We start from the raw sequence: 9,746 nt of genomic DNA on the forward strand, positions 1-9,746 counted from the left end.
GCTTTCGCGCTGGGCGACTGGTTGAGCACCGATGAGCGGAAGACCACCATCCTCCGGTACGTGCCAGCCCCACCCCGGGTTAGCCCACCCAAGAGGTGGTACGCGTCGTCTCGACTCCGCCTGAAAAGAGAGCTCTGCACCCGGTGTATAGGTACATGAAGAACCTCGGGCTGGCACACCACTTCCACGGCAAGGCGCAGCAGGTGGGAGCCGCTGAGTGCAAGCAGGAGAACTGGCAGGCGATCACCGAGCTCATCCAGAAGCTGGAGAAGCGGCACGGTGCTGACGCGCTCTACGAAGACAAGGAGAACCATAGCCGCGGCGCCGTATGTTCTTCGCTTTTCTTTCCTGTGGGCTCTTGTCCTTCTCGTCATGTTGGTTCTTCGCTCATACGTCATCCACGCCAGGTTCGTAAGAATGGCGGTGGCGGCGGCGGCTGCATCCAGGACCAGCATGCCGAATCCCTCCACATGCCCGCTACCCGACAACGGTACCTCTTCCCTCGGCTTTGTCTGAGCAGTCTCTGCTTTTAGTGCCACCTTACCTCTTCAGGTAGTTCATCCGCTAATCGTATATTTTTGGCCTCCTTTACATATGGCAGAGCGCTCGGCATCAAGGAGGTAGAGTCGCTCGCCCTTGATGAAGTGGCCAAGAAGATGACCGGCCGACGCGCGGCATCGCTTGGCCGTACAGAGCTGGCCTACATCGTTGAAGTCCACCACGCGCAGATGAAGGACAAACTTGCAGTACGTTGTATGTTGATGTCTATGTGTCGCTCCAGCACTTAGCACGGCTGCCTGCTTGTTCGAAACACTATGTTTCACACCCCTCGCAGGAGAAACAGAAGCAAGTGGAGAAGCAAACCAAGAGGCAGCAGTGTGAAGAGGAATTCGCCCTCGAGCAGTTGAAAATGAACATTGCCAAGCTCGAAAACACGGTTCATACCACCGCCACTTCTCAGTTTGCCGCCATGGCCCGGACCGCACATGATCCGCGCGTTGCCTCACTGACGTGCTTTCCACTGCAGTTGATTAAGGCCGAGCGATCGCCGTCGGCGGGCAGCCACGCCGAGAAGCTGCCCAACGTCAAGAGGTTGACCGAAGAGCTCAAGGCGCTCAAGAAACAGCACATGGCCATGCTCATGCAAGCGGGCCTGGCGGAGGAGGAGATCAAGAAGAAGGCGGAGGTCCTGCGACAGAAGGAGCGCGCGATCGATCATCTCGCCAAGCGAGAGCAGGCCAAGCTGACACAGCGCAACAGCGACGGCGATATGGCGACCACGGCGAGTGCCGCCAGAGCTGCTGTCAGGGCGCCCACCAGCGACGAGCGCTACGTCGCAGACGAGAGGAAACCAAAGCCAGCTCTGGCCGTGCCCAACTCGTCCGAACCCCAGAGGAGCGACGCCAAGATCAGCAAAGTGGTGGTGCTCAACACCGGGGCAACGAGGAGCGATGAGAGCCCAAGCACGTCGGGCGATGAACTGGAAGAGCGGCAGGAGGAGAAGAGGGCGAGACCGGCGGCGGCCGCAGCGAGAACGACGACCGCGAGCGGCGCGGCAGTGAAACCGAAAAGGAGCCAGATCAAAGAGGCGAAAACGAAGACCGACGAGCGCGAGTCCAAGCCTAGGACCGTGCGGGCGACGGCCAAGCGGCGAGAACAAGGAGAAGAGCGATCGACGACGACAAAGCGACAACAGCCGCGTGAAGAGGAGAAGCTGCAGCGCGACGACGAGCGGTTGCTGAAGAAATGCGAAAAGGAGAGGAGGGCGATGAAGGAGGGTCGTCAGCGCCTCCCGAGGATCAACGAGGTGCTGAAGGGGTGGGGCGGCAGCTGCCTCCCTCCGCAGCAGCACGAGCACCACTTCCTCGACCGGCTGAACAAGGAGCGGCGCAAGCGGGTCAAGCAGATGAGGTCCGACGCGGTGCGGAAGGTGAAGGAACGCAGAAAGAGCAGGACCAGCGCCATCGGCGGCACCGACGAAGCGGCTTCCATCATCGTGGTCAAGGACACCCCGTGGGCGACGAAGCGGAAGAAGAAGGCCAGCGCCACTGCCTCCGCCGGCAAGCCCGTGCGAGGGCGACTCACCTTTGCCGACACCGAGAGCGAAGACGACGACGAAGACGACAGAAGGTGCACGGGAACGACCATAGATTCGAACGACGACGACGACACATCGTCATCATCGTCATCAGAAGAGGAAGACGAGGAGGTGGACGCGATCACGGAGGGATATGACGAAAGCGATGGCGATGGCAATGGCGATGACCTGGTCGTTGAGATGTGGGACGATGGGCACGGCGAGGAGGGCGAGTACCAGGCAGCAGGGAGCAGCGACGAAGATGATGGGAAGATCGTCGAGCCTCCCAGGGACGAGGGCATCAGCAAGGTGAGCGCAACGGTCATCCTGAACATAGATCCGGCGGAGAGGAGCGGTAAAGGCAGTGGCGAGCGGCGACCAAACGAGTTCCCGCACGACAACGAGGTGGATGAGGGCGAGAGCGAGAGCGAGAACGACGACGACGAGGAGGAAAGCGACGAAGAGAGCGAGCCAGAGGCCGAAGTGCTGGGTTACTTGAGAAAGGCCAGAAAGGAGTGGCGTTGGCAGAGAGACAGACCCGAGCGAGAAAGGGTGGAGGGCAAGCGGCGGACCGCCGAGAAGCGGAGGTCGCAGGGGAGGAAGCACGAAGAGAGACGAAAGAGCGAAAAGAGAAAGGAGCAGCGGGAGCTGGACGAGGTGGTGTCTACTGACGGCGGGGAGGGCCTCGAGCGAGGGGAGCACCAGAGGGCCAAGATGAAGGCTCTGGTGGCTGAGTATCTTCGCGACCTGGCCGAACCTGCGACCGACCTCACCCAGCTTGAGGAAAGCTACGCAGAGCCTCTGAGTGAAGAGACCCAGCAACTGCAGGCCCTGGTTGCGGTACCAACACCGCGCTTAACCGTGTTGGCCCTTCCAGTCGTGACTCAGTCTCGTGAGTGCGCCGTGGTTTTGTTGTGTGTAAACAACAACGACAGGTGTTTGAAGCGCGAGCGCGGAACAGAGCCGCGGGGGAGGTGGCGCTGGACGAGGACCTGCTCCGCATGTCACTCGAGGAGAAGAAGAGGGCCTTGTGGGGCGACAATTACCACGCCGACAACATCAAGTGGGCCATCGCACAACAACAGCAGCGCCAGGCACAGAATGGAGCTGACAAAGCAGCGACAGCGACCACAGCTGGAGTGAGACGAAGCTGAAAACACATCAATTTGTAACTACTACATAACTACATTACACACTATCGTGACACCGTGAACAGGATCACATCAACCTCGCCACAGTACCACGAAGGGCTGCCGTGTGCCCCCAGAATCTTCTTCCTCATCACCAGCGCCGATACTGCTGGTGGATGCCGACGGTGACGTGGACGTTATTAGGCACCGAGTCGACCGACCTGCAGCGCTTCTGCCGCTTGGTGCGTTCCAGATTGCGGCGCTTGGCCTCGGTCTTCCGCTTGCCCGGCGTTCGGCCATGGAACCGGTGGCACAATCGCTTGAACAACTCCTTCGGCGGGACTCGCTCGCCGGCCTCGTCGAATTCCTCGTGCAGACTCTTGATGCTTGTGCGCTCCTCGTTAGGGTTGTTGGCGGAGCCGACCGTACCATCATCTCGTGTGGCCATCTTGTCCTTCCAGATTGCTTGTGTGAAGGGTGGGAACCATGAAGGGCGTGCACGCACCTTTTCCGCGAGGAATGCTTGCAAGTGGCATCCCACAATGGCCAGCCTCCACGACAGGCGTGTCGACAAGTGGTGGAACTGTTGTTTTTCAAACAATCTAAATTTTTTATTTGATTTTCCGGTTGCCGCAACCGATTTCCTCTTTGCTCGCGAGACCCTAAAGGCTACCTGCATCTCCCTCCCAAATGGAAGCGAAGGCAACGAAGCGCATCTTCATCAAGTTCGGCCCGGATGTCAAGCGTGTGGACCTGCCCACAGCGCATTTGGCGTCGTTGAGGGACCTGGCGTCGCTCTTCTTGACCAAATTCGAGCTTCCGTCAGAGTTGCTCGCCATGGCCAGGGCCGGCCAATTCCCTCTCTACATCCAGGACCGCCAATCGCAGGTCTGGTACGAGATGGAGAACATCGACGACGTCTACGAAAGCGCTGTTGTCGAACTGCGCAAGCCCAACAACGACAACCCTATGGGCAGTACGTTGTCCCGCTCCCCCCAAAAAAACAAAATCCTATGATAGATTGGGCGATTTAAGTCAGTCATTTATTTCTCTCTCAATTCCTCAGGCAGCCGTGGAGGGCACAAGATCGAGTACTGCACGTCGTCTACCAACGACAAGCTCGTGTTTGTACGTGCTTTCCCTTGGCGCGCACCCAGTCAGGCGTCGGATCATGATGCAATTCGGAAGTTGCAGTTCTTCTTTTATTTCTACTGCGCGCGTCTGACGCCACACGCGGCGTGCAGGTCATGTGCGGTCTGCCGGCGCGGGGCAAGACCTACATTGCCCGCAAGATCTCTCGTTACTTGAACTGGCTTGGCGTGCCCACACAGGTACGCTTCATCTCATCAGTGCACTCGTTTGCGTGCTGATGGGCACACAAGGTGTGTTGGTGTGAGCACCGCGGATCCGCTCACCTCTGCTGGCACCATAGGTTTTCAACGTGGGAAGCTATCGTCGTGAGAAGCTCGGTGCAAAGCAGCCGCCCGAGTTCTTCGACCCCACCAACCCCGACGGCAGCACTCAGCGCCTGCACATGGTACCATGCGCCTTCTTCGCCTCTTTGCATTAAGTGTGCGTGCGTGCGTCTAGTCATTCTAACCCCATCTCTCTTCTTCTCTTCGTCTGAGGCTAGGCGGTGCTCGCGCTGGACGACATGTTCGAGTGGCTGCGCAAGGGTGGTCGCGTGGGCATCTACGACGCCACCAACTCTACCAAGTCGAGGCGGCAGCTTATCATGTCGCGTTGCACTGATGAACACATTCAAGTAATCTTCATCGAGAGCATTTGCGAGGATCCAGGTTCGTTCCTTCTTGATGACTTTCAGTTAACTGGGAAACGAAGGTAAGGTAAGGAAAGGTGACGTCGCCTTCCTCTATTCTCAATCCTCGCGCAGTCATCATCGAATCGACCTTGCGCGAGACCAAGCTGCACTCTCCCGAGTACGTGTGTGTGCGTGTGTGTGTGTCCGCGGTGTGCGAGTGTGGTCTATGGCTTTCTAAAATTGTGTTTTGCTAGTTTCGAGGGCGTCCCGTCTGCAGAGGCGATCCAACAATTCCAGGAGCGAATTGAACACTACACGCGGGCCTACGAAACCGTCGACGAAGATGAATACGTCAGGTAGCGACTACTCAGTAATTATAATCTTTTGCTGTGGTCGCCCTAACTCACGCGCCTTGACGACAAATATTGTTACAATCATTGACAGCTTCATCAAGATGTTCGACGTGGGAAAGAAGATCATCGTACACAATCTGCCGTCTTCCTACCTGCCCGGCAGGGTCGTCTTCTTCCTCATGAACCTCCACATCATCCCCCGTCCCATCTTCCTGGTACGCTCTCTTCTCTCTTTTGCTGCCGCCTTGGGCTCACGCGTAATTTTGCGTGTACGCCCCCCCCCCCCGGTAGACAAGGCACGGGCAGAGCATGGACAACACGGAGGACAAGATCGGCGGCGACTCCAAGCTCACGCCATCGGGCGAGAGGTACGCCCAGGCGCTCTCGTCCTGGGTCAACCAGCGTATCTTCGAGGCCAAGGCCGAAGGCAAGAAGAAGAGCGCTATGGAGAGGACCGTTTCGTACGACGGGGCCGAGGACAAGCTCATGAAGCTCACTGTGTGGACCTCCACCCTCCAGCGAGCCATCGCCACTTCACAGGTACTTTGCTTCTCTGCTGTGTGTGGTGGTGTGGCGTATAGACGTTAAGCCAGCGGCCTTCTTACAATTGGGCATGCTGTCACTGTACTATAGTACCTGCCGCAGCGCAAGATCCAACTGCGTTGCTTGGACGAAATCGATGCAGGCAAGTGCGATGGCATGACCTACGAGGAAATCGGTACGGCACCACACGCACGAGAGAGGGAGGGCTCATGGAGGGCTCACACTTGTGCGCCTTCCAGCCAAGAAGATGCCTGAGGAGTTTGCTGCTCGTGCTGCGGACAAGCTGCGGTATCGCTACCCGCAAGGCGAAAGCTATGAAGATGTCATCCAAGTACTTTTCTACACACACACACACACACACACACACACACACACACACACACACACACACACACAAAGCATACTCATCGACAATTCACACAGCGACTGGAGCCCATCATCTTCGAGTTGGAGAGGCAGCGTGATCCGGTCCTCGTGATCGCTCACAACGCTGTGATCCGATGCTTGTACGCCTACTTCAAGGAGAAGCCTGCTGACGAGTGCCCGCATATTGATGTGCCGCTGCACACGCTCATTGAGCTCACGCCTCGGGCCTACGGCTGCGAAGAGAAGCGGTATGCCCTCCTCAAGAAGGACGACGCCGCCCTCGGCCGCTCCCTGAGCCGAGACAACAGCTTTCTCCAACCGCCCTCTCCAGTCCAGGCCAAGCCAGAAACAACATCAGCGCCAGTCGCTGCTGACAACAACAGCAGCAACACAACCACCAACAGCTGATGGTCTGCTTCAACAATACAATACCCAACAAATCTCTAAACATTGGGCAGGTGTGAAGAAGGCACAGAATGTCCTTGTGGGGTGTTCATATGATGGGAGGGGAGGCTGTGCCCTGATGTGGTGGCCTTCAAAGGTGGCTGTCATCTTCACCAACACAGCCCAGACCATCAGGTGGGGTACATTCCTACCAGAATATGGGCATTGAGAAAGGGGCACACTCAGTGGTCAAGCCTGCCCAGCCCAGGCCCCTGCTGAAGCTGTGCACAGTGTGGCACAGTCAGTGTTGTTATCCCACCCAGCTCTGTGGTCACATGTGGAGTGTCAGATGGGCAACACTATGGTATGGGCATATCTCATAAACAGTGGTGGAGCTGTTGGTGGGTGGACTTTGGCAGGTAACCCAGTGTGACCCATTCCCAGTGGCCCTTCATGTGCACATGCTGCAGGCAGGCTGTGGTGCCAAGACACATGTATGGTGGCACTGGGTATGCATGCCATGCAGTGGGTGGTGGAGTTGGCTGCTGTGTGGATCCTTTTTTCTACCTGTTCTTTTTGATTATTTGGTTCAATAATGATAATTGAAAACACACAGTAAAAAATACCAGCCATGGTTCTCATCATTCCTGATGGTGCTGATGCAGAACCTGAAACTGACAGTGGCCATCACCAACCTGCACAGAGGCAGTGAATATGGCAAGGAGTGGCACAAGGCAGGCACCCTTGCCCAAAAGCAGAACATGTTCACCAACAATTCTTCACATTTGTGCTGAATTGGAGCACAATGAAGATAAAATTCCACCACAACAAAGCTCTATCTCACACTGATAATATCACTTTTAACTCCACACATTTCAAGTTTTTAGTATGCTCCTTGTCATTATTTAATGCAATCAACAATGCAGTTGGGGTTGAGCTGTGTGATGGTGGGTGCCAGCATCTGACCATTATTGGCCTCATAGGCAATGCCAATGACATCCAGATCAAGTGAGGCCAGTGCCTGAACATGCCAGTGATGGAGGCCTCCTTGTCAAGCACATTGTCATAGCCCTGAATGATGTGTTGGATGTCTCTAAGTGGACTTTGCACATAGCCATTCAGGTTCATCATGGCTTTCTATTGCCACAGCAAGATGGATCCCACTTTAGACGCCAATCATGGTCTCACAGTCAAAGTGTAAAATAAAGCCACAAAAGCCAAAAAAATTATTTGTTTATTTTGATTTATCACACAAGAGGCATGGCGGAAGAAGAACTGGTGTCAGCGAAGCACGCGCTGGAGCTGCTTCCAGCGGAGGTGTGGTGGCACGTGTTGCAGCAGTTGGAGCCTGGACCGCTGGCGGAGGTGGTGCGGCTCGCCCTGGTGTGCCGCACCTTCTTCTGCGCCCTCGTCCTGGGCAGCGAGACTGCACTCGACACCAAGCCCCCGAGAGCTGCACCGCCCTTTGCGCCCCTGCGCGCTGCCGCCATCGCCCACCAGTGGCGCCTCCTGTCTCGTCAGCGCTGGCAGCAGTCCGTGCGCAACGTTGGCCCCTTGGGTCCATCGCCCCTCATCCAAGTAGGCACCGGCACCATTGGTGCGTCCCATATTAAATACTTGCCTCTTCTTCTTATTCTATTCTCTTATCTATTTATTTGTATCTATTCCCATAAAATGTTGTCACATCTCTAATCCCATTTCTCTATTGGGAGCAGGCGAGAGGCTGCTGGCGTCGTACCTGGAGCAGGTGGCGCTCGAGCACGACCTGCTGGTTCCCTCGGCTGCAGCAACGTCAGGACCCGGTGGTCTGACGCTCAACCACAAGATACCGCCACGCGCGCTCTACGGTCTCGGCTCGCACTTCAGGGAGTCTGATCCCGGTACGGAAGGCGGAGCGAGTTACAATGACGATGATAATATTGATGTGATCTGTGTTCTCCTAAGGCTTCGATTCCTGTGATGTGCGCTTTCTCTCTCACAGGCCGGTCCGATCAGTCGGTGGTGGCCCGCGCGGTCTTCGCCGATCTGGAGTACCTGGGCATGGGGACCTCAAAGCATCCCTCCAGCGTTCTGTTCGACCGATCAAAGTGCGTTTGGTGGGTGTGGAGTGTCGCGAGGGTGGTGACGCGGTGATGGTGTACTCTTATGATGTTCGTGACCACTTCCAGCTGCTTCCACACGACCGACCATACACTACACGGCTACTGGTCACAAGGCCACTACTTGGAGGGTGCCGAGTCCCTCGACGATGTGCTCGACCTGGTCAGGCGGGAGGCCGAGCGCGCCGACACGCTCCAAGCATTCCAGCTCTTCCACGACGTTGCAGGTGCACCTCACCTTACCAAAATATGTTAGGATTGTTTAGTCAAAACTCGGCTGACTGGTTGGAATGCTGGGTGGGCAACCACCGTCCAAGGTGCCTGCGGTGGCGGGTTCACGACCTTGCTCATGTCCCGCCTGCGGGAGGAATATCCCGGCACTATCATGTCGACGCTGTCCGTGATCCCCTATGAGGAGATGCCGGTTGCTCAAGGGCCATGTATGTGTTACCCCCCTTTGGGGCCTTTGTCTGCCACGCACACGCAGACGCACACAATTGCTGATTGGATCATCCCGCCCCACGGGACCTGGCGGGTGTGCAGATAACATAGTCCTCACTCTGGACCAGCTGATCGAATACGCGGATCTGTGCTTCTATGTCAGCGAAAAGGTACTTTTCGCGTCACTCCTCTGGTGCTCGGTGGTCCATTGTGCAAAATCTGCATTTGTTAATGATTGGACTAAAAAGAGAACTGGAATATTGTTAATGATTATAGCGCGCCCGCGACCTCTGCGGGTCTCCTTTGACCAATCCACTCGACCTCATCGCTCGCGCGTTCTCCGGCGTACGTTGTTGGTCCAGATGGAGAGTCAGCACCCCAGGCCTGCACCACAAGCAACACTCACGCGTCACTGTTGCTTGCTTGTGTGCCGATCAAAATGCAGGTCACGCACCCCCTGCGGTTCCCCGCGAGCCAGGGTACCTACGCGCCGAGTTCGCTGCGCAGCCTCGCTCACACCTTGGTGCCCTTTCCGCGGTTCCACCTGCTCTCGCTCAACAACGTGCCCTCCTGGCAGCCGGCGGCGGCCAT

The 9,746-nt window shown here is 56.7% G+C and overlaps 4 protein-coding genes across 4 annotated transcripts; 3 read left to right on the forward strand and 1 right to left on the reverse strand.

Annotated features, from left to right (window-relative positions):
- Positions 1-155: 155 nt before the first annotated feature.
- On the forward strand, positions 156-3,231 carry ACA1_155790 (uncharacterized protein; the record flags this gene model as incomplete). The annotated part of the gene is made up of 6 exons (XM_004340612.1): positions 156-326; positions 408-490; positions 602-746; positions 836-937; positions 1,028-2,917; positions 3,013-3,231. The coding sequence occupies 6 exons, from the start codon at positions 156-158 to the stop codon at positions 3,229-3,231; spliced, it is 2,610 nt and encodes an 869-aa protein (XP_004340660.1).
- A 127-nt stretch (positions 3,232-3,358) lies between these two features.
- Positions 3,359-3,655, reverse strand: ACA1_155800 (uncharacterized protein; the record flags this gene model as incomplete). Its single annotated transcript, XM_004340613.1, has 1 exon — positions 3,359-3,655. One exon carries the CDS (start codon positions 3,653-3,655, stop codon positions 3,359-3,361), a length of 297 nt encoding a protein of 98 aa, XP_004340661.1.
- Positions 3,656-3,897: 242 nt separating this feature from the next.
- On the forward strand, positions 3,898-6,639 carry ACA1_155810 (Fructose6-phosphate-2-kinase, putative; the record flags this gene model as incomplete). The annotated part of the gene is made up of 12 exons (XM_004340615.1): positions 3,898-4,183; positions 4,274-4,335; positions 4,452-4,538; positions 4,640-4,744; positions 4,841-5,006; positions 5,102-5,147; positions 5,224-5,325; positions 5,414-5,537; positions 5,614-5,862; positions 5,968-6,040; positions 6,105-6,196; positions 6,289-6,639. The coding sequence occupies 12 exons, from the start codon at positions 3,898-3,900 to the stop codon at positions 6,637-6,639; spliced, it is 1,743 nt and encodes a 580-aa protein (XP_004340663.1).
- A 1,236-nt stretch (positions 6,640-7,875) lies between these two features.
- Positions 7,876-9,717, forward strand: ACA1_155820 (Tubulin/FtsZ family, GTPase domain containing protein; the record flags this gene model as incomplete). Its single annotated transcript, XM_004340616.1, has 7 exons — positions 7,876-8,212; positions 8,331-8,495; positions 8,597-8,702; positions 8,784-8,941; positions 9,032-9,154; positions 9,258-9,325; positions 9,601-9,717. Coding segments are annotated over 7 exons (1,074 nt in total), but the record flags the coding sequence as incomplete, so codon positions are not given.
- Positions 9,718-9,746: the final 29 nt, after the last annotated feature.

This window comes from Acanthamoeba castellanii, assembly GCF_000313135.1.
Source record: "Acanthamoeba castellanii str. Neff unplaced genomic scaffold scf7180000084722, whole genome shotgun sequence".
Lineage (NCBI taxonomy): Eukaryota > Discosea > Longamoebia > Acanthamoebidae > Acanthamoeba > Acanthamoeba castellanii.